General features: G+C 35.7%; 1 protein-coding gene across 2 annotated transcripts in view; it reads right to left on the bottom strand.

The window, feature by feature from the left end:
- AFG2A (AFG2 AAA ATPase homolog A) overlaps positions 1–25857 on the bottom strand; it is a 162985-nt gene that overhangs the window by 98547 nt on the left and 38581 nt on the right. For both annotated transcript variants that reach the window (XM_083367360.1, XM_083367361.1), the window contains exons 12-14: positions 21751–21804; positions 21262–21341; positions 10099–10225 (exon numbers count right to left, since the gene is read on the bottom strand). In XM_083367360.1, coding sequence (XP_083223486.1) covers positions 10099–10225; positions 21262–21341; positions 21751–21804 — 261 coding nt within the window. The remainder of the gene's footprint in view (positions 1–10098; positions 10226–21261; positions 21342–21750; positions 21805–25857) is intronic.

Genomic DNA, 25857 nt, shown 5'->3' with positions numbered 1-25857 from the left:
CAGTGGTCTCTGGCGCCAAAAAACTGATGGTCTCCAGCAACAGCACTCGTTCACTTACTGCCCCATCGCTTCCAAATGCAGTAAGTGAGCAAGCGAGCAAGTGGCATTTGGAAGCGTTTGGAAGCAACGGGGCAGTAAGTGAGTGAGTGAATGAGCAAATGGCATTTGGAAGCGTCGGGGCAGTGAGTGTGTGAACGAGCAAATGGCGTTTGGAAGCAATGGGGCAGTAAGTGAGCGAGCAAGAGGCCTTTGAAAGAGATGGAGTAAGTGGGGGAGAGACTGAACCAGGTGCCTTTGAAAGAGATGGAGCAGTGGGCTAATGCCTCCTTAAGTCCTCACCTGCTGCCGGCATCAACCTCCCTCCGCCCTGTGCGCTCCCACAGAGAGGGCCTCCTCAGGGTGCCACCAGTCAGAGAATGTCGCCTGGTGGCCCCCAGGGGGAGGTCTTTCTCTGTGGGTGCGCCGGAATTGTGGAACTGTTTGCCGGTTGAGCTCCGGATGGCGCCCGACCTTCGCTCCTTCCGACGCGATCTGAAGACCTACTTGTTCGAACAAGCCGGCCTGGCCTGATGGGTGATGGGTTTAGATTTTAATATTGTTTTAATGTATTTTAATTCATTGTTCTTAGCTTCTGGGCACCTGTTTAATCTCTTTTAATGTTTGTATTCTTGTATTTTTATATGTTTGCCCTGTTCACCGCCCTGAGTCCTTCGGGAAAAGGGCGGTATACAATTATTATTATTATATTATTATTATTATTATTATTATTATTATTATTATTATTATTATTATTATTATTATTATTATTATTATGTAACACCAGCTGCCTGCAATTAGTGCAGGTTCGCATCCCACCAGGCTCAAGGTTGACTCAGCCTTCCAACCTTCCGAGGTAGGTAAAATGAGGACCCAGATTGTTGGGGGCAATAAGCTGACTTTGTAACAATGCCGCTTGGGGGGGCGGGTGAAAGCCCTAATAAGCAGGCATATACATAGAATGAAGGCTATTGCTAAGCACATTGATTTGTGCTTAGATTGTAAGCCGCCCTGAGTCTTCGGAGAAGGGCGAGATATAAATGAGCCTTGGTGGAGCAGTGGGCTAATGCCTCCTTAAGTAACACCAGCTGCCTGCAATTATTGCAGGTTCGCATCCCACCAGGCTCAAGGTTGACTCAGCCTTCCATCCTTCCAAGGTAGGTAAAATGAGGACCCAGATTGTTGGGGGCAATTAAGCTGACTTTGTAATAATGCCGCTTGGGGTGTGTGTGAAAGCCCTAAGAAGCAGGCATATACATAGAATGAAGGCTACTGCTAAGCTTATAAGCCGCCCTGAGTCTTCGGAGAAGGGCGGGATATAAATGGATTTTTTTTTAAAAAAGGGATTTTTTTAAAAAATAGCATTTGGAAGCGATGGGGCAGTAAGTGACTGAGTGAACGAGCAAATGGCGTTTGGAAGCGACGGGGCAGTAAGTGAGCGAGCGAGCAAGAGGCCTTTGAAAGAGATGAAGTGAGTGGGGGAGAGACTGAACGAGGTGCCTTTGAAAGAGATGGAGCAGTGAATGAGAGCGACTGGAGGCTTTTGTGAGCAAAGTGTGAGTGAGTGGGGGGGGCTTTTGCGAGCGACGGGTGAGAGAAAAAGGGAAAAGTGAGGGGGAGAAGGGAAAAAGAAAAGGAACTGACTTCTGACTTCCTCTGTTGCAGGAGTAGAAGGAAGCATTAACATTGAACCTCAACATTTTGCTTTTCTATAATATTATAAACTAGCCATTTCTATAATAAATGAATCTAACCAATGAAACCCAAAATATGCCCCCCCTGTAGTGGCATCTTGAATAGAGATGTCTATAGATATTTTCTCGGCCCTCCTTCCAACCCACACAATATAGATCTTCAATGAAAGGTCGTCTAGTTGCAGTTGTTTTTTATGCAGCTCTAAGTATCCATTGGAGTCTGTAGTTCTATTGAGTTGCTGTACCAAATCAGACAGTTATTGAATTACATATGACAGACTCAATAATTCCTTTATAGAACTGTATCAATAGTTCCTGGGGCAGCCTGAACTTCCTAAGTTGATGCAGGAAGAACATTCTTTGTGGTGCTTTTTTAAGGCATGGCTGATATCTGAAAGACCATTTGGTAGACTGCAATCCTTAGTTGAAAACTTTTTAAAAATGTTTGATGAAATAATGGATGTGAAAAATATTCTGATGCATGTAGCTCTGGTTAAATTAGATTCATAAAAGGAATATGATTTGAAAGCAGCAGATCCATTGGAAAAAATATGGACACTACAGGCTTAGAACTAATTCACTTGATTACAAACACCTTCAAGCCTTCAAGCATACATTCTTTTACAACAGTAGAAACCTTACTAAGTGGAGAAGTGGTTTTATCTTAGGAAGATTAAAGAACATTGGGGAATGGATTTGTCCCACTTAACTGGAAATCAATTTCATCTGGAGTTTTTGGGGAAGATAAACTGACTTTGGAGATTAAATTTATTATATTTAATTAGACAAAAGATGGTATTAAGAAACAAACATGGATATTTGATCCAGGATCTATGAGTTGATTACAGTGACAGTTTGTTAATAGAGGGTTTTGAAAATTTAATGTTGCCTTTATTATTGTTCTTCTTGTTAACTATTCTGTCATTAATATAGTATATAGATGACAGATTAACAATTTGCAAATAGATTCAGTAGTTTAAAATTTGGGGGGTCCTGTATTAATCAGTATTCAAGTAGGGAGGATAATATACCTATATGTGTTAAGTTTTTTAAAAAAAATTAAGGCACTTTTTAATGTCTTGTTTATTTTGTGTTTGTCTTTTTTAAAAAATGAGTTTTGTGTTTTAACTTTATTTGAATAAAACAAAAATAGTAAAAATAAATAAAAACTGTTAAAATATAAATAATTTAAAATTATAAAACAAATCCCAAGATCATAGGTGTTTGGAGACAAAATAAGCACAATCTACAACAGAGCAATCACATTCTTCATGTGATCAGGACAGGGAAAAAGAAACACAAATTTTAATTAACTAAATTTTTCCCATAGAGTAACGTTTATCATTATAACAGAAATGCAGTTGTAGATTTAGTAATCCTATTCAGGGGCTTTTGACTCTGTATTATTTCGAATATTTATCTTAGAAAACAAAGTAAGTTTTCCATTGATACAAGAAACATACGCATTTTCTTTCTCATGAAGAATGGACTTTTAAAATATAAAAACTGAACTTCAATAGACCAAAATCAAGCAACATAGTCAACATATCCTATAACTACTGCGTATCAAAATAACTTTATCTGTTTGTAAATAAATACATAGAAATTTAACAAGCCTGGCCATTTGCCTTATTTGTTTCTGTCTCTGTCTTAGAATTACTGTCTATATAAAATGCATAGTACATTGTAAACTAATACCAATTATACCGAAGCTTGGCTTGACTGCCATCTGCTGATATTAAAAGAACATCTCCAATATTCAAATCATTAAACTAGTTAATTCATTATAAAATGATCTTTATTAATAACAAACAACAAAACAAAATACATGCAAACTTGAACTGATTTTGCCTCTTGCTATTTTATTTATTGTGTAAGAAATAGCAAAGCCATTAAATGAAAAGGACAGTTATGTGTTTGTGATTTTTCTTCACAGCAAATCTATTATTACTCTCAGTTTTACCTTAATAAAATGTACATGGCACATGGGAAACCAGACCCAGCATGTCTTTCCCAAGTTTTTTTAAAATAGGAATATGGGGTGCATGGAAAAACACAGACCAAATATTTTGGATTCTAGTTTAAGCCACTAAATCAAACATGCCTTTACTTGCAGCTATTTTCTGTTAAAAATAAACTGGCTTAATCTAATTAGGTCCACTGATACCGGCAAAACCTTACTGTACAAATAAATCAATCCCTTTTCCTTACTTCTTTAACTGTTGTTATGGGGCCCTCTTAGTAAAAAAAATTGCTACAGCATTAATATTTGCTTTCATTGTGTCACACTATCCTTTAAAGGTAATCTGAGGAACTGAGGCCTTTTTTTCTCTCTTCATACAATCTGAGAACAAAAAGAACAGAAGGGCAATTGCTTGTTTGAAATAAAAATTAAATTTGGTTGAAACAAAAATGTATTTAAAGCTTATGTGCTTGTTTGTGAAGTAATGGAATTAGCCCTGTTTCAGCAAGCTGGCTAAAATGATATTTTTGCTGTGGAAACTTTTAGAAAACACACATTAGTGGTAAAAAGGGTGATATACATTATCTTTGCTAATGTGTTCATGTTTCCTGAAATCATCAGGCTCTCTCTTAAATCTAGCAAAGTATAAACCTGTATATTTCAGAACCTGCAAGAAAAGAATATGAAATATCTATTCATGAATGAACAGGAATTGTTTATTCAGAAACTGACAATATTGTGACTGGAAACAATGTCTGACCTGGGTGGGAATTCTACTTCTTTGAAAGTAAAGAAAATTTTGTTCCATGCTGTCAATTGTAAGTTTAATTCAAGGCTTCATATTCTTACACTGTGGATATATATAATAAAAACAGCATGACATTTTTAAGACTTACTTAATGTTAATGTATTCAGTTGAATGTTTTTCTATTTGCAGTTGCCTAAAAATTGATTGTACTAAACCAACTATGAGCTTTATACATAGGTATTCTATTAACAGGCAAAAATACCACATGTGCCTGTTCCACATAATTAGATAATAATTAAGACAAAATATTTAATGTTTATCAAATTAAATTAAGTGAATACAGGCCATCCTTGACATACGACCATAATTGGGACCAGGAATTCTATAGCTTAGCAAGATAGTTTCAAGTGAGTCATTCCTGATTTTACAACCTTTTTTGCGATGGTTTTTAAGTGAATCACTGCAGTTCTTAAGTGAATAATGCGGTCATTAAGCAAATCCAGCTTCCCCACTGATTTTGCTTATTGGAAGCCAGATAAGACTCACAAATGGCAATCACATGACCCAGGATGCTGCAACCATTGTAAATACATGTTGGTTATCAATTACCAAATTGTGATCATGCTGTGAGGACCGGTTATAAGTCCCTTTTTTCAGTGCCATTGTAACTTCAAATTGTTTCTAAATGAATAGTTATAAGTAGAGGACTATCTGTACTGTGTTTCTCCTTGGTGATTTTTTAATAATTTCATTAGAAAGCATGTAAATCTATTAAAGCAATTAATTTAAACTCATTAAAAGTAACAAGGGAGCATTTTAGGTGTGATATATTTTAGGTAAGAAAATCAATTTTCAATAGATTATGTTATTCCACTTTCCTATTTTTAAGGAAATAAAATGGTTTTTGTATTACACCAATGCCAACAATTTCCCCCCCCCCATTCTAAATTTCAAATTCAAGTTGTTTGAAATGAATTAATTTTTTAAAAATGAAAAAACACTTGACAAACATAAGCAAGTTTAGCAAAAAAAAAATCAGCAAAATATAATTAACTTAAATACTCTTTGCACAGCCCTAACAATTTGATTATAACAATTTGAAAATTTCTCTGCTATAAAGTTATACCCTGTATTTTATTTATATAGGGTTATAGACAACAGCATGACTATTTATTTCAGTCTCAGTACAGCTGTGAAAAACGCAGCTCAACAAGTTCATCTATGCCTTGTTTTGTCAAGTAAGTAATAAATCTTTAGTGAAAAACTCACAATGCTCAAACTGTCACAAACTGAATTGTAAAGGGGAGCAAATTCAGCAGCCTCAAGGCTGATTTACCATTCTCAATATTTCCTGACAAATGAAGGACTGAAAACAAAGAACATTTCAGCACACCTGGAAATATTTATTTACTCTATTTGGCATTTAAAAAATACCCTGCAGATTCCTTTGGAAATTCAGATACCTTTAAAAATGCCAGCTATAAAATCAATAAATAAAAACATGCAGAGGCAAATTTGCCACAATGCAGTAAGGCCAGATAACTATTTAATGTGAGGTTCATAAAAAGTCTTCCATCAAAAATGAAAAGCTAATAATTTAATAAACCTAAGAGTTGGACACATTTTTAAGAAACCATTTAATAATGTCCAAATGTTGTCCTTAAATTTTAATTATTTTCTTAATTGTGATGTATTTTTAATTAAAATAAATTGCTTAATTCAATTACCATGGTGAAAAAGTATGTTTCCAGTCCCCATTCAAGGTACCAGATTTAAAAGTTAAGTTGGACCTAACCAAAAACAAACCTAATCTACTGTATATTCATACCATGGGGAGTCTAGAAATAGCAGCATTTTCTGTTTGGATACCCCAGCAAACATCTCTAGATACTGACAGTATTAATAAAGCTACAGATAATTTTATTTCTATGATTATTTTTTAGTCTTTTCATCTGTAAAAATGGCTACCATCTTGTCTAAGCAAATTCCATTACATATGTAATGTGCAGAATACCACTTTACAGTAGCGGCCAAAATTGTGGAAACTTTTTGGGAAAAGTGTACATTTGAGGTTTGATGGCTAGTAACACCACTTTTTTGTAGTAGTAGTACCATAAAATTATATATCAATGGAAAGATAATTTAATCAAGAATGTAATGCAACAAAGTTTGTTCAATTATCTGTATTGTATTCTATGAAAAGTTATAACCAAATAACCAGGAAAAGGAAGCACAACTTGCTTAGGTTGATATTAGGTAGCTTTCCTTCATGTGATTGTAGCCAATGAGCATGAGTGTTTAGAGAGCCAATCAGGTGTCATTTTGTTTTGGCAATGAGCCAATCAAATCACAGTAGGATTCAGTTCTTGATGTCATGTATTGAAACTGAAAGGACATTTGTCAGTGTGTTATGTGATCACTATCAAGTTGGTTGGGGTTTTTTTGTGTTCTTTCATTTAGTGAGCTTGTAAAATGTAATAAAATTAAAGTAATGGTTCAAAGAGTTGACTGGTTGCCCAGAAAGCAATGTAAAATACTAATATTGTGAACAAGGCTACAGTTATAAAGAAATTAGAAGAAAAATTGGTGGAAACTTAACCAAAGGTGGCATTTCTACTGTACACTTTTCCCAAAAGGTTTCCACAATTTTGGCCACTACTGTATCTATCCTGAATCTATAGTCCTGAACCCAAAAATAAAACACTCTATTACATCTTTTCAAAATATAGCAACCAGTATTGTACGCTGTTTTCCACATGGAGATATATGATAAATGTTAGCAGGTTTGCATTTAATCCCTTTCCTATCATGGACTTTTTCCCCCCTAGCTGTTGCAAACTGAATCAGTGTCTTCACTGAACTATCCACTATCACCACACATTTTTAAGTATCTAAGGACAGCTCACCCTCTATAGTACTATATATGAAGTGAAACCTTTATATTTTTCTAATGATCACTGATTATTCGCTCTGTTTAAAGCAGTCCTTCTATAGTCACTTTTAATTTTCACCAGCCTGATAGGTTTACTGTGATTATCTTCTGCATATCTCCTGCAATGGCTGATGTAAACAATTCATTCAACCTCTCTACAATCTGCTTTGTAGATTGTTACTTGATAATTGACAATATTTTTATTATGTAAAGCTAATAAACTTGCTTTAAACTTAGGAAAGCTACTTGCTTAATCTCACTCCAACTGAAATGCAAAAACAGACTTTCATTTTGCCACTTTGGCAGAAATGTCTTTCGTATAAGCATATACAGTTAGTCCTTGATTGAACAAGGTAATGGGCCTAGAATTTCCATTGCCAAGGGATGTGATCATAAGATGCAATATCCTGTGACGGCATCAGTGATGTCAATTCTGGTTACCCCCAATGCTGTCATTAAGCAAAGATTGCAAGTCATTAAACAAATTCCAGGTAGTTTCCAAACAGGCTTGTAGGCATTTAAGGCATAGTATATAGTGCATAGCAAAAAGGTGGCAGGGTCAGAGGTAGCTGCTGCCAGGTGGGAGAGAGTGTGACTGGCCCACAGACACAGAGAGAGCAACAATAGAGCAGAGGAATAGCTGCTGCCCAGTGGGGGAGAGTGTGAGCAACTAATTGGAGCAACCTTCCCTGCCACAAATTTGCTTTTTGTTTGCTTCTGCTTTTTTAAGATAAGCCTTAGTCTTGTTACCTTTAGATCTCTCATAACCAGAATTCAAGAAAATATTTTAAAGCTGTATCTTTGGAAGGGGAGGGTGAGCAGATAATGCTTTTCTCAATCCCAGGCCCTGTCCTGATCCAGTGTCTGGAGGCTATGTGGCTCTAGATGGAGAACTTCAGACTGAAGCTCACTCTGACATAACTGAATGGAGGTGGTTACTTCCCTTGCCCTGACGCCAATATCAGGATTTTATATTCTTGGTCTGGGTGGAGATACACCAGTGGTGGGATTCAAATATGTGAACAACCAGTTCTCTGTGTGGATGCCGCTTGCGGAAGTCCATTCTGGGCCTGGGCAACAAAAAATTAGCTACTGGTTCTGCTGAACTGGTGCAAACTGGCTGAATCCCACCACTGGGATACACTATTCCATGCAAGACTGGTAGGCAGTCATAAATAAATACACCAAAATTAAATATGGTATAAAATATTAACTACCAGAGTGCATATTTATGACATACTTAATTAAATGTACTTCTACTAAGTGAAAATATTATCATTTTATTGGGAAAACAGGGGGTGCCTGAAAATTGCTTCCTCAATAATATTGGAGGTAGTATCAGAGTTAGTGGTAGAAGCATTACACAAACATTGGAGGCTGGGTAGGTGGATAAAGCTGATGGAAGTGAAATCTGAAAGCCTATCTTGAACCACTAATTCCACCTTCCTTTACAAGTCCCAATTTCCCTGATAGAACTAGTAAGTGCCATATCTGGCAACCACTGCCTCACACCATCAGATTATAAGTCACCTGAGAAAACTTATTTTTAAAGACAAGTGATCAATATATTGTAAGATCATTTGGTCATTTTGATAATATTGGAATTATTGTAATGTATTCTTCTGAACATTCTTTAGAGTTGTCTGGTTGACATCAGGTAAAAGCATTTAAAAAACAAATAATTTTGCTTAAGGAAATGATGGGAGGTTTATGCTTCATTTATGTTTACATTTTTTCAAATTGTAAAACCAAAACATAGTACTCATAACACATGCTAAGGAAACTTACAACTTCAAAAACTATGGGGTGCCATCACAGGCCGCAAAATATCACTTCATTCTCAGCCCTTAGTCTTTAGATATAACAGCTAGTGTGCTAGACACTCAGTTTTCACTCAGAACTATACAATTCCTTAGCTACACATAACTTACTTCCTTTTGAGAAACAATCATGGAGCTATGCAGCTTCCTTTGTTCTAGTCTGCCATTACAAATATAGGCCATGGATCTTCTTGGTGATGGCAAGAAAACCAGGAAATTTTAGCCTAGTGAATTTCTATTTTTCTCACAGGCAGAGTCAGTTTGGTCTAGTGGTTAAGGCAATGGGCTAGAAAGCAGGAGACCCCAAATTCAAGTCTCTCCTTAGGCATGAAAGCCATTTGGATGAGTTTGGGCCAAGTTGTGGGAAAAATAGGGGGAGGAAGATGTGTTGGATATATTCACTGCCTTGAGTTATTATAAAAATAATAAACACAGGATACAAATAAATACATTCCATTCAATGATGACTAAAGAGTGATCTCAGAAAGGGTTGAAGCTGGCAGCTTTTTAAATGCTAATAAAAACTGGGACTGAACAAATTCAAACTTTAAAGAAGGAATATCTCACTGGTAGAATACAACTTTACTTGTAAGAAATATTTTCTTTTTTTTCTTCTCATCAGTAGCAAGTTAGGTTCAGCTTAATCTATTGCTTTTGAAATATAATAAGTCTGGGACACAGTTCAAAACTTCAGAAGAACAGGTGAAAAGCTGGAATAAAATTAACTGTAAAAAGACCACATGGATGCATGCAGCAGATCAATAATCAATTAAAACATCATCCATGACGGCTTCTGTTTTAAAATCATGAATTTTAATAAAAATTTAAATTCTCGTCTAGCTGTAATCTTAACAAAATCAGATGATCAAAATTATTTGGCACAAAAGCAGTAATAAGAGACTTACCTTGTCTATCATATCCGGCCGGTTTGTAGCTGCCAAAACTGTCACATCCTTTAACTGTTCGATCCCATCCATTTCAGTCAACAATTGTGCCAAGACACGGTTCATAACATTCACAGAACTTGAAGAACTAATGAAAAAGAAACCCACAGCAGTTTATAGTAAAGCATTTGATGCTAGAAATCTGTAAATTCTGTTCAGGTCCATTTGCTCTAATTGAGTCAAAGTTCAGACTGAAAGTTCTTTGGAGAAAAGGTCCCAGTTATATTACTTAATTACATTACTTAAAAATAATAATATACTTTGATAATGCTGGGATTCACTAACTTTTTCTCAAAACTTTATGACCCAAAGAAAAAAGGAAGAAAAATTAAAAAAAAAATATCTTTCTAATCCAAAAGACAAAACAAAGAGGAAAGTTTTTGCAGCAAAAACTGCTTTAGCACTGTTTTTCAAATTTGGGATGCTACATCACAACACAGAAGTGTTTTGTTCAACCTTTAAGTTCAGCATTTTTTCAAAACTAAATGACAGCATACTAGGCATCTTAAAGCTATGCTTCCTTACTGTCAAAAATGCTTCTCTGAATCTCTACTTTTGATTTTATTTTCAAAGCCTGACATACCATGAAGACATGGTAGACAACCCTCTGGTTCCTTCAGCCTTTGAAATAGAAAGCTATCATTTGTTTTTAAAATGAAATTGTTATTACCAAAATTGAGGACTAATTGTGTGTACGCCCAAATATGCAAGGGCTGAAACAGGGGGTGGAATCATTTCAGTCCTCTAAAATCCCCAGTCAGTATGGCTGCAAATATTTCACGAACATCCTTACCTAGACCCCATATTTATGACTAAAGTATTTGCAAACATTGTATAATAGAATGGCTTGTTTAAAGCTTTATTTCTCAGACCTCCTTATTGCAAAATAGTGAATAATAATGCACTTCTAAAGTTTCATTTGCAAGTTCACATTCCACAGATAAAAAAGCTAAGTGGTTTAGCCTGTAGTCTTCTTTCACCTTCTGGTATTGCTATAATAAAATGCTTTCAGTATTTTTTCAGTTGACTGTGTAAAATAAATCTGCAAGGCACTGATACCTCGTTAAAATTACAAACTTTATTATATTTGTTTTATCAATTTCTTTTAATAATGGAAATAGGGATATTAATAACCTTTTCCAAAAATAAATTTCAACCTTTCTTTCAGGTGCAAGATTTCACATCATTTTGAGAAAGAAAAAATGAATAAATTTAATGGAGAAGACCATATACACTTGGGTCCTGGTTTCTGCTTTCCTTGGATTAAGTGCCCAATTATTATGATGTTCCACCTATCCCAAACTTTCCTGCCTGTTTAGGTACAACTAATTATATCACATAAAGTAAAATTGCCAATTGCCAATTATATCACATAAAGTAAAATTGCCAAGTCAGTTTCAACTCCTAGTGACCTCATAGACACATCCATGTAGGTTCTTGCTAACAATACTGAAATGTTTGGGGAATGTTCTTAATTATTGTGATTTACTTTTTTCTTCCTTGTTTAGCTAAAGTCCTGGTGGTCTCCCATTTACATACAAGAATACATACATTTGCTATTCTAGAACTGCAATTCAGTTTTCTATCCTGCTCAAATATTTCTCATAAATACTTCTTCTCAATGGCACCAGCAAATCTCACTAGACTTGGACAATACTGACATATATACAAATATATGAGTGCATGTGGATGTGTTTGGATGTATATACACACAAATACATATATATGGAAAGCATGTTGTCATATTTTGATGCATGCTCAATATTATAGCTTTGGTTATATTTCCCATACAATGAGGCTATCATCTGTATAATGTTCCCATTGCATTTTTCCCCCCCGCCCCCCTTCCATTCAGTTGTATATGATCCTTGCAAACTGTCTGGACAAATCCCCGAAGTTTTCTCAGAAAAGTTTTTTCCAGAAATGGTTTGCCGTTGCCTACTTCTTTGCGCTGAAAGTGACTACCCCAAGGTCACCCAACTTTGGGCTTAAGATGGAACTAGAACTCCCAGCCTCACAGTTTCTAGTCTTATGCCTTAACCATAACACCAACCTGGCTCTTCTTATAGATACTTCACAGATATGGTAGATACTTGGATATATCAAGACACAATAAAATCAACTCTTTTCACCCAACCACAGCGTAGGGTGCTTAAGTCATTGAAAAATTTATAAAATAACTTGTTTAAGCAAAATAATAAAACCGCTATTGCAATTTTAGGAAGAAATGAAAGTAGGCAATAGTTTAGTTCCTATTACCATTGCAGATTAAAATAGATTGAGCCTGTGGTAGATTAGCTTTTATACCAATATTAATAAAGTCTACAACTTTACAGTTTGAGTTTATGCAGCAATAATCTTAAGATGCAATTCTATCAAAAAAGATTCTCAAATACATTATTCCAAAATAAGTTCAGTATGGCATATGCCTCTGGTTTTCAAATGCCATACATGTTTAACACACTTATGAAATGGAGAATTAAGTAATCAACTCCAAACCTGAATGGTTTCCTTATTTTCCCAGTTGGCACTATTTACATGGATAACCTGATACAAAAAAAAAAGGTCTGGAAGAATTCAGCGAAGGATTCCCTCCAAAAGCTCTCTTGAACAACTGTTAAATGGAGCTGAAAATTTTGAACAGGTGGATGTAGGAAAAGTAGCAAAAAGACAAACACTTAGTCACAGAATTTAATATTCAGATACATGTCAAAATTCTCAACTGGAGCCAAATTAACAAAGATTGTAGAAAAAGCCATGAAAATTTAAACTAAGTAAAATTAAAATGTTTTATTTATTGCTTGTTCATGGGTCAAGATCCTAAAATGCTGTTACATGTATGATTTTAATTATATTCTATTTAACATTTCATTAGCTTTGCCTCAAGGAGCTATCTTATAATCCTTGGCTCTGTAAGGCTATTACTACTGAAATCAAAATAAATTTCTTTATGTTCTTCCGAGCTGCTGTGATTCCCTTTAGGCAGGGAAGTCAGCTGTCTGATTACACACCATATTTAGCATGACTCCTACAAGTAAACAAGCCTTTATGGCTTAACAGGATATCCTATAAAAATGCAGACAGACAGACATTTATAACAGAAGATTTCTCCACCAGCTGCTTCAGAACTGTGTCAGCAGCATGCGTGTTCAGATGTTTGAGCTCTGCATAAACTGTTAATCTTCAGGATAAGATAGAAGCACATTTTTTCCATTTTCCCATGATTTCCTAGCAAGATTTTCCAATTAAGTTAGTCAATGCTTATTAAACATGCCTGGGTTTTTGAAACAAACATAAGCAAAGATCCAAATTATGCTGAACTTTCCAGTCTAATTTGTATGGTTTCAGTATGCAACTGATTCATGTTATTTCCTCCTATACCCGGCCTATGAAATTTTGATGTCATTATCCAAGCAAAATAGAAATAGCAATTGTGCAGACATTGATGCAAAATTATTTTCTATCAACAAACTGATTATGTGACAAACCAGCATTTATGCAAAATCCAAACATCCTTATAGAACACTCCAAGGAAAACAGTAAAAAAAACCTTAGGAAACAGTAATAATAAAAAGTCCTTTAAAAAGGAAAAGACTGTTGCTCCATGTCAATTAAATTACATAAAATTCTTCCATCAGTGATATGTAGCAAATAATTTGCTACTACTTATTTTATGTATCTGGCTTTTCAAGTTTATATTTATTTGTAACAGTAAATTACAAAAAAGCAAATTGAGAATAAAATCTGAACATAACCAGTTTTTTTTAATCTAATGAATGTAGATTTTAACAGTCATTGTTTTCCAATATATTTAAAACTCCTACTCAGCTAATTTTTAAAAAAATCTGTTAATTTGTTTGCAAATGTAAAAAAAATAGACATTGGCTGTATTTGATTTCTCACAGGTTGAACCTTTTGAAAATTATATGCATTTTATGGGAAGTTTAAAATAATTATTAAAAGCCTTTAACTTGTTACTGGATAAATAGTAACTTACGGACAGAACTCTTCAGTATTTCTGATTTTTCTGACACTTCTGAGGTAAAAACATTCCTAAGATTCCAACATCCTCTGCTCATCAATCCTTCAACAATAGCTACCCCAATTACACCAAGAGAAATAATTATTGATCCTGCCATTTGTGTCAAGGTTTCACAGGATGAAAGTTGTCAGCATGGCATACCGGCCAGGTCAGGCTTTTTCAGGCCATCTACCATGTTTGTAATTAATTGTCATACTATTTTATATCCTTTCCTCACAAGTCCTATTGAAATAAATCTTTGGCCAACCTAGGTTTTCTCACGTATTTATTTTTAAAACTGTGTTTCCATAACAGCGACAAATGTAGACATTTGTGTAGCTAGTAACATGTTACTAAGCCTTGGTGGTACTATAATTTTAAAAATAACAATTTCCCTAGGTAAAGATATAAGTAGGCCTCTCTCAGCCCTGAAAGTAACCTCTGTGATGGGTTCCTCACCCCACGCTAGTCCTCAGTTAACCAGTTTGAGAATGCAAATCTAATAACCATATTCTAAAAAGCCAGTTGTGCTACTACTAGAGTTAGAAGACCTGAGCTGCAAATGACACAGATGGCCACTGGATCACACTTTATATGTTATATTAAAAATGAAAAAATGCTGAAGTGATTTATCTTGGTCTGATTTTTTTTACATCTCAGAAACCTGGCATTTTAATGGGGGAGGGTAGATATATACTATAAGCTGTCCCTGTCCAGAAAAAAACATAGTTGGCATATCAAATAAGTAGACATCTCTACCAACATAAGTTACTTGAGCTTGCAATAATAATTATGAATCTTAGAAGCATCTAAATAGGAATAAATTCAGAACCACATGCACAAGTTCTCTCTCTTTTCAGGATTCTGCTTCATTTTAAATGTTTTATTCACTTGCCACCAAATCCAGACACTGATGTAGACATGAATAACCTCAAAATATGGAGAAATAAACCTGAATGAGATCAGGATATTGATGACGCTTGTTGCTTAATTTCTTTCAATGGCAGCATGCGAATGCAGTCATACAATACTGCTTAGATATCATATCAGGTTCTCAAATTAAAATTGATCCTATACAGTTATATGAAATGATGTATATTAATGTAAATAGCAGTTAATCTTGAAGTGTCCTAGTCTACACGAAGACAATTTTATCACCAAAATATTTTATATATTTATGATAGGTTTCAAAGGGCTCGATAGTAAGTTTTCATTGCATTATTTCCAATAGCCCTAAACTACTCAGAAGAGCCCTGTAGAATGGCTAAAGTAAAACTCTGAGCAATTAAGCCAGCTTCCATTCAATGTCCAGATAGTTAATTTTATGTCCTAGCAGAAAGCCTGACATCATTGCTCAGTATTCTACCGATCCTAGGAGAACTCAAATCAATGACCTATTCCATTTTCTCATTTCATATGTTATCAAGGATTCATTGGATCATGGTTTTGGCTCTAGAAATTTCACTGGAGCATTTAGAAATCATCAGATTTCGTAAGTTTTCTGGAGTGGACAATCTTAATGTATCTTTCAGTCTTTTAAATGGCAATGTCATTAGACCACACTTCCACCAGATTATGGTATAACTGAAACTTTATCTTATATGATCAAATAGACCAACCTGCAGACCTTGGGTTATTTTTGATTTAAAGAATTTCAGGCAAAAAAGAAATGAAAAAACTGTGATAACAGAGGAAAATATTACAGTAGTAATAATGATCTCTGAACTTAAATTTATTTGTTTGTTGTGTCATATTTAAGACTTTTCCCTCTCCCTTACAGAGGGACTCTGGGCCATGTACAATATTAAAAGTGTGAAAAATAATATATAAAATTTAAAAGAGGCAAGAGTTAAGAATTAATTAAAAGGTGAGGGAAGGCTTTTGGAGAACCAACCAACCGCACATTTGCATGTTCATCTGCATGTGCCAACCAAGGGTACAAAGCCATGTTTTTATGGCCAGGAGACTGGGGGACCACTTCACTTCCGGGGAGGAGCATGTTCCACAGGCAGAGGCAATGGCAGAGAAGGCTCTTTTCCTGGACCCAGGAATTCTTTGACTGACAGTGTCCATAACACTTCTTTCCTGCCTGACCAGGTGGTATGAACTAAGATAATGGGATGAAGCCAGGTCTGTAAACTGAATGTATACATATTATATATAAGTACAGATGCTAATTAATTACAGCTATACCTGAAATAGATAGGACGACAATTCAGAAATAAACCTCGGTTTGGCTGTCAATGACAGACACTCGCAGATACAGAACTTGTATTATACACATTAGAAACTACATTACATTACTTTTCGGCATAATCTCCATTCAAATTGAGGCACTTGTCATATTGTCTTAAAAGTTTTGAAATTCCTTAGTAGTAGTTGCTCGGTGCCAAATCTGAGCTATAGAGGGGGTGATCAAAAACATCCCAACGGAAATGTTTCAAAACTTCTTTGGTACATCTAGTGGTGTGTGGGCAAGCATTATCGTGACCCAACACCACACCAGAAGTCAGCATGCCCTGATGCTTGTTATGGATGGCTCATTTAAGTTTTCATAACATTTCATAGTAGACGTCTGAATTGATGGTCGAACCACACTCCATGAACTTCACTAGCAGTACTCCTTTGGCATCTTCACATTTGGCGGGATTTTCTATGGCACCACTTCCGGTGTGGTGTTGGTTCACAATAATGCTCGCCCACACACCACTAGACACACCCAAGAACTTTTGAAGGAGTTCCGTTGGGATGTTTTTGATCACACAAACACACACACACACACCCATAGCCCAGATTTGGCACTGAATGACTACTACTAAGGAATTTCAAATCTTGTAAGATGTTATGACAAGTGCTTCAATTTGAATGGCGATTATGCCAAAAAGTAATGTAATGTTGTAGTTTTCTAATGTGTATAATAATAGTTCTGTATCTGCAAGTGTCTGTCATAGATAACCAACCAGAAGTTTATTTCCGAATTGCCCTCGTAGGTAGGGTTACATAATTTTATGCAAAAACCTAGCTCTTGAAGAGGCAATCTCCAGCAAGGTGAAAGGATTCAGTTACAGTGGCAGGGAAAGCACTGTTGGAAGACCAAGTTATAGATAGATCATCGTGGACAAAATTTATCTATGTGGATGCTAGAAGAGGAAAACAACTGGATGGCAATTAATCCAGCAAAATCACATGATTTTATTTTTTCATTGTGCCACTTTATGATACCAGAAGAAAGCATAAAACTATTGCTTTTGGCTTAAAATGGAAATGAGAATCCTTATATAATTTCTGGTCTTTAATAATGCACACCAAAAGGCTGGATTTTTCAGAATGGAATTTAATAAGAGATCTCTCCAAGCTCCTGCTCAAAACTGCTTATAAAAAACACAAAAGAACAAACATGTCTAATGCTGAAACTCCCCAAAATTATACATATATAAACAGCATCCTATTTCCAAAGGACATATATATCCTAACTTCAGCAAACAGACTGTCTGAACAGCATTTACACAGAGCCAGGCTCATTCATCACCTTCAAGTTTAATTACGAAGTCATTTCCTCTTGGCAGCCTTTACTGGTCAGTGGAATTAAGTTTTACATGGTCAGGATAACAAGGAATTAGGAGTATACCCATAATTCTCTTCAGCTGTACAATTTGTTAAGATCTGAAGCTTTGAAAAGGGAAGGATTTTTTTTTAGAAACAAACATTCCTTCTCGCATACAGTTGCATCTGGAACATTGATGTGGACATGATCTCAAGGGAGACTTTTATTCTGCAATTAAATTGTGAAAATACTGCTAAGGAAAGGAAACCCAATATTAGAAGGAGCCACAAAGAAATGGAAAGACATCCATTTCTTGAGTAGTACATATTGTACTAGTTGTATACTTGAACTGTGGATTGGCCAGTCACATACAATATATGCCAAATATAGCCTTATGTCTTAGGGATTTCTTAAATATTTTAACAAATATTTCTGCCAAACTGATTTTGTGGTAGTCAGTAGGAACAACCACAATTAGAACAACCACTTGTACAGTTCAGAACAAAACCTCTCGTTTTATTTTCTCCAAACCTTTTTATTAAAATGTGCAAATCTTGCATAATTCTGTCCTGCTGTGCTTTGTGGTACTTTTCTTAAATCAAAGGATTTCAAAATTAGTAGTAGGAAATCTTAAGGAGTAGTTCCTTGAGGAATAACATCTACGAACATCACTCTTCCTATTAATTCCTCATGTTTCTTAAATATGTTCTGCTATGAAAGTATTTAATGTGAACTAGAAGAGGGTAACATCATTCTTTTTCAACTTGCAAAACAATATGAAGAATTACTACATGAATCAACAACAGTCATAGTACAAAGGTAGTCCTTGACTTACAACAGTTCATTTAGTGACAGTTCAAAATTACAACAGTTCTGAAAAAAGTGAGTTATGGCCGTTTTTCACACTTATGGCTGTTTCAGCATCCCATCAAAATTCAGACATTTGGCAACTGACTCATATTTATGACCGTTGCAGTGCCCCGGGGTCATATAATCCTCTTTTATTACCTTCTGACAAGCAAAGTCAATGAGGAAGCCAATTAACTTAACAACTGTGTTATTAACTTAACAAATGCAGTGATTCACTTAACAACAGTGGCAAGAAAGGTCATAAAATGAGGCAAAATTTGCTTAACAAATTTCTTACTTAGCAACATGAATGTAGAGATCAATTGAGGTTGTAAGTCAAGGACTACCTGTAAAAACATCTATTGGTACACCTATTATTGCTACACATCTATTTTTTTAACAAAAAAGTAAAAAAATAGATTAATGGAAGATACAAAAAAGCATATGAAAGAGTTGAAAAGGGGGTTCAAATGAACATTCTGTTCCATACCTTTCAAAAGTTTCTGAGTTTTGCAAGACTTTTTTTTAGTCACTTTACTCTATTCAGGGCAACAGTAACTATAAGAAATTATGAGTCTATTTTAGGTACACATGAAATACTTTGTCATATAAGACTTGGGATCCAATGATATATTTTATAATTAGCATCTTTCTCCTTTCTTAAAAGTAGGTTTAGGGGATTCTGTTTGGATTAAAAGGGTGTGGGAGTGGGTATGGAAAAGGGTGTTTGGTTCTAATGCTAATCTAGAGGTTCCTCAGTAAAAGTGAATCTTGGAACAGATAACAGGGGAAAAAATAAATATGTAATTAAACTATGTAATCTGTATGCTGGCTACCAGCTTGGCCGGCTACAAAAAAGACCGGACCAGTTCACAGAAGTCATGGGGACCAATGGCTTTTAGCCTTGATGGCAATGTAACTGCATTTCAAAGCCATCTGCTGGAAGACTAGTGAACTTCCTGGTTTCCTGCTGTGAGAACAGATTGTTAGACTAACTGGACCAGGGGCCTGATACAGCAAGATACTGCTTGTGTTCTTATGTTATCCGTTTCTGGTCTAGATTTCCAGGGGGGATCCATTAAAGACCAATAAATCTGTTTTTAATTCAGTGAAGTAAATTTAGGGTGAATCGGGGGAATGTTAAGGCTATTACACTAAACCTATTACATTAGTCTCTCCAAAAGAATGACCACTTTTATTTTAGAATATGGAACAAGAATAAAGAAAGAAGAAATATGCAGCTGCTGGATTTATGTTAGCATTATTCCTTTCACTACATATCTGATGCTTCAGTTACAAATAAAATGCAAGCAACAGCTTCATGAGGTACATTTTACTGTCCTGCATATGAATTTTGTCCAGTCCACCAATCTATATTGCAAAAACTTTTAAATGTTGTCAAATGAGTAAATTAAACAAGAGTTTAAATTAGGTAAATTTCTCATTGGAGAAAAATCTATGGATTATTTAATGTGACTGGTAGAGCAAAGTGACAATGTTAACAGGTGTCTCCTTGAAAATCTAAATCTGGTTATAGAAAAGGAAAGTGGATCTATGGATGCTGCAACTCATTACTATCTTTAATAAATTTGCAAATTACTACTGTGTAAAATCAATCTGTAAAAACAGTCCCTTTCCAACTAGTGCCTCATCTGGTTTCCTACACCATTCAATTTCAGATGAATGTTATGAAAAACATGTTACACATTTTACCACCCATATGGTTCAAATTTAAGAATAAAATATTTATATCCTGCCCTGCTTTTTTCTATGTCCCCCACCACTCAACGTATAGACAATGGAATATGACTTCACAAATCATATGCCACTTTTTGCACCGGCTAGAAAGAGTTCTCATTTTTCTCCATTTTATGTCTACATTAGATAATAGGTCAAAAACATCCAGACAGAACTGAACATTTCAAATGTAGATATAAATGAATATACGTTTTCACTTTTTTACTATATGGTTAGCTTTAAATCTTGTGTTTCACTTAACATAAGTTTCAAATTAATAATTTAGCTTTCATTTTTGAACAATTTTTCCTTTGTTCAAGTACACAATAAATAACTGTACAGATTCAAATCACAATAATCCAGTTAAACAAAAAGCTCACTGTTATGACTTTTCTACCATGGCTAATTATCATAATTTAAGGCAAGATCTATCTTTAGTACAAGTGTTGTACTGACAGAAATTGAATTGATTTCTCCTTTTCCTGAGGTTTACTTGATCCATTTTTCTCTAAAGTTCTTATAATTTTCATAGCAAACAGAAGGAAAAGATGTACAATGAATATACCTATCTTATTGTAATGAAACAACCAGTTGCATGTAGCAATTTTAATCAACTGAACAGAATGAGACAAAACATTTAATATGGCTCTCCCCAAAAATCCTTGCTACAATAAAATTAGGAGGTGCCCTATGGCTGTTTTTAAAAGAAAAAAAGTGCAAATGTGTTAATGGAAAGGATAAAGATCTTTTGCAAGTTACTGCTGCACCAATCAATGTATTACTTTCAAGAGCAAATAAAAAAAGCCATTTTCTTATTCATACTGAAGCAGAGAAAGCAGAGAAAGCAGAGAAAGCTATAGAACATGGAAGCAGAGAAAGCTATAGAACATGGAAGCAGAGAAAGCTATAGAACATGGAAGTGCAAGTCTCATAATAACCATAAAATATGCTTTATATAAATAATTTCTCTTACCTCCCCCGTTCTATAGCCAAGGCATCTAGTTCATCAAAAAACAATATGGACGGTGAAACAGCTCTGGCTTTCCTAAATATCTAAGAGAAAAAACATGGACTGGGATGATGGAAAAAAAAATTCTTGAAAAGTATACTATGTTCTTACAGAGGCTTAACAGACCTCCCATTCACCCATCCAATAAAGTCTGATTGGTGGCATTCCCATATCAGTAGATAAATTTGTCAGATTAGCAATTGGTAAAAGCACTTGGTTGCAAAGTATCAACATTTTATCTATAAAATGTATGACATTCTGAATCACTTTGGATGATTAAAATGTCTAGTGATTCAACTGTCAAGTATAGTAGTTTCCAGACCAGGATCAGCAATGGTTCTGACAAGTAATATTGTAGGCATACTCTTCTTTCTTGTCTTGCAACTCCTGGTTAGTTTACATCTTCTATAAGTAAGTATGAATTGTTGTACTGTTAAATTTATTATACTTAACCTCTCTGACTGCACGTTCAGATTCTCCAACATATTTGTTCATCAGTTCAGGTCCCTGTATGGAAAAAAAATCAAAAACTTTCAATGATGTTTCTGTTATATCATACTTTCTTTTGAATGTTAAAAAAACAGCTTGAAGAGAATATTTGAAAGTATTTTATTTATTATAAAAATGTTTGAAAACACATGCTGTCCCCTAATCAATCAATTTATTAGTCTGGATTTACTGAATTTCTATTGACTTTTAAATCTTAATTTTCTGGACTCAATTTAAGTTGGCACATATTATCTATAATACATTGAACTGAAATATTTGAAGAATCTGCCATCTACTACAAACCACTTAAAGCTCTTCTTTCTTTCTTTCTTTCTTTCTATCTATCTATCTATCTATCTATCTATCTATCTATCTATCTATCTATCTATCTATCTTTTTACACCATAAATTCACCTTTGCAGAACACAGTATGTAATATAATGAAGTAATATTATAAATATTAATTAGTACTCTTTGGCTTTAAGATTGTTAAAAAAAGAGAAAGCAATATTATACATATCTCTTTTTATATGATCTACTAGTTATTTAAAGTGATACCCTACATTACTACACTTTTGCAGCCTTGATAGTATATATGCAAACATCAATACTTAGAAAGATTCTAGAACAAATGGCAATTAATTAAACAGTATGCATACTGAAAACAATGCCAATTACAAAATGAAAAGCATGAATTGGTCAGACTAATCTAAGTAACTTTCTAAAAGGAAATCAAAATGTAAAAGGATTTTGACAGAGGGAGACTCAAACCAGAATAATACATAACATCCTGATTTTTCCACTTAGAATAAAGAAAAATACACAGGTATAGAATGAAAAATACGTGGCTTGTTAATAGTACATATGAAAAGAATCTTGGAATTATGTTGACTACAAACTGAAAATGAATCAGCAATAACACATGGCTCCCAAAAAGAGAAATTATATTTTAGGATACATCAATAGAAATACAGTTTTGAAATCATGAGAAATGATAGTTCTATTAACATTTATATTATTACTTTCATTACCTGCTTTGGTCATACTTTCTTCAAGAAATATAGTACATATGGTTCTATACATTAGGGCACTGAGTATATGTAACCTTAAGAAAATTTATTCAGGGGCAATATACAGTAATAGCAGTATTCAGATACCTAAAAGATTGACACAGGATTCACAGTTATGGATATAGATAGTCCTCACTTAAGGATCATTCATTTACCAACTGTTTGAAATTACAATGTGCTGAACAAATGGTATTTATGCCTGGTCCTTGAATCTACAGCCATTGTAGCACCCTGAGGTCACATGATCAAAATTCAGGCATTTGGCAACCCACCCACATTTATGACTGCAGAGTACACTTCAACTTCCCCACCAGTCTATCTCCCACTATATCTGTCCTGTACTCCACCACTTCCTGCCATTCCTAACTGACCTTTACCATCTCCTTCCTCCCACTGCTGATGAGGTGCATCAAGCCGAGCCCTTCACAAGGCAGCTGCTGGCGTCACAATACTTTTTTTCTGAGGCTGCATATAGCTTTCCTAAAGTCACACAAGGTCTTTTTTTGAGGCCTCAGGAAGTCCATGCATTGCCTCAGGAAGAAAGAATGCACCAGCAGATGGATTTCCCTCATCAGGAACAAAATACAGCAAGTGAGGGATTGTGGAGCATAAGGGCAGCTTTCACATCTTCCCACACCTAGCAGAAGCCATCTCTGATCCGTAACAACATTCATACTATAGTAGTTGCTCATATAACCATCCCTTAATTGCTGCATTCATGCCAGACCATATTATACACACCTGCTGGCTGGCCTGCTTGCAAATTATCCAGAATTCAAAAGTTCTGCCCGTTGACTTTGCTTATGGAAGCTGGCAGGAAATCACAAGGAAATCCTCTCTCAATAACACAATTCTTGCTTAACAACAGCAACAGGGATTGTCAGAATTGTTGTCACTAAGTGATGCAGTCACATGATTTTGTGCTTTATGACTATATTGCTTGACAAAAGAAATTTGGATCCCAATTACTGCTGTTAATCTGTACCTTAATTTGGGTTTCTGTACTGAACAGAGTTATATTTATTGACCTAAATGCTCTCTAGGACTATATAAAGTTAATTATGAGATCCTTTTTAAAAAAGATTTTATCTCACAAATTTCATGTTTCTTATTTAATAAAGAGCAATTCATGAGGAACAGTCCAAAGACCCTTTCAGATCATTAACCAATCTTCTTCCAGAAATGTAATGATAATTACTCATAAAGTCAAGACGTGGGTCTTCCCAAAACCATTAATCTATTTTAACTGCTGCAGCCAAGAAATAAAGACAAAGAAATGGCAAATTTAAACTGGAAAGCATTTTGTTGTAATTGATCCAGACGACAACCAGAACGTAAGCCCATGTCAAGTGCAGTAAACCACAAAATATTTGAAGAAGGATACAGGAAGTCAGCAAAGCCAAAGTGAAATCAATAATGTGCCAACAGAATATATTTTGAAAGTACTGCTAATTGGAAAAAGAAAAGCTAACTGAAATGGCTCATATTTAAGAGGAAAAGAAAGACATGAGGAACATTTTCTATCAAAGCCTTTACCATAATTGTACATGCTTGAAAAATAAAAATACATTTCAAGCTGCTATTTATTTTTTTATTTTTTATTCCATTTATATCCCGCCCTTCTCTGAAGACTCAGGGAGGCTTACAAGCTTAGCAGTATCTCTCTGTCCCATATGCGTAAATTTGTGCTTTGTGATAAATTATGTTTTAAAAGTTTTCTTAAACCTGCAAAGTTCAAAATCACTTGACAGTCCTCTAGAAATACTAATTATTTTACATGTCTCTTCTGAGAACCACACAACTGACACATGAAGCAACATATTGCAAAGTTTTTTAAACTATACAATACAGGTAATCCCCAAGTTACGAGGGTTCACTTAGCTCCCATTTGAAATTACGCAACAAGCGCCCCCTAATGTTTATGAGAAAGTCCCCAAATCACAAATCTTGCAGCACCACAGCAGTTGTTCGCCCTTATGAACAACAATTCACCCTATTCCCCCCCCCGCCCACAACTGCTTCCCACTCCCTTCTGCAACACCAGACTCACTTACCTTGCAAAAATCCTCTCTGCCACGGTTTCTTTCCCTTTGAGAGAGAGGAGAGACAGCTTGCAAATGCTTTTCGTACCAAGAATGGAAGTTTCTGGAGTCTGCGATCTCGCGCGAGTGTTTGAACTTATGCCAAATCACAGACCTTAGAAACTTTCATTCTTTGCAAAGGGTGTTTGATGTGCCTGTTTCCTGCTCTTGCCCACAACTCCTTTCTGCCCGAAGGCATGCCCGAAGCCAACTGAGGGAGAAGGCCAGGCCCCTCGCACCTACGTCCAGCCCACCAGAGCTCACTGCGTTGGGGAGGAAGTGACCCTAATGTCCCTGGAGCTCCAGAGGCCTCCTCCAGGCTACCCAGAACAGAGGCCATGAGAGGTTTCTGCGCGCCTCCAGAGGTCGGATCCAGGCCTTGGAGGCCTGCTCAAAGCCACTGCTGCTTGGAACGGAGGTCGAGGGAGCTTCTGCATGCCTCTGGAGGTCAGAGGCACCTGTTGCCACCCAGAATGGACTTCCGAAGGGATGCAGAAGCCTCCCCTGGCCTCCGTTCTAAGATGCAACAGTTTGGAGCACGCCTGGATCCAACCTCCGGAGGCACGTAGAACCCTCCCACAGCCCCAGAGTTGGGGGAAGCAGGAAGCAGGCACCGCAAACAGCGCGAGAGTTCAGGCACCCATTCTCTGCAAAGAGAATCGGTGCCTGAACTTGCATGATATTACAGCACCCAGGACCTTCCATCAACTCTCTTGCAGCAGAGAGGAGAGATATTTTAAAGGTGAGTCCGGTGCAGCAAGAATGGAGGGGGAAGCATGAGGTATCTTAGTGGGTCGGGGAGGCCTTGGGGGCCTGTTCCATACTATGTCCCCCATGGCCTTTCCCACCCTGAGACACCTCATGTGTACTTAACGAGCTGCATGCATCTTATCGAACAGGAAATGATCTTGTTTGAGATA

The sequence above is a fragment of the Vipera ursinii genome (genome assembly GCF_947247035.1).
Source record: "Vipera ursinii genome assembly, chromosome: 7".
Classification (NCBI taxonomy): Eukaryota; Metazoa; Chordata; class Lepidosauria; order Squamata; family Viperidae; genus Vipera; species Vipera ursinii.
The sequence above is the reverse complement of the archived record's forward strand: the minus strand, read 5'-3'. Positions and strand labels throughout refer to the sequence as shown.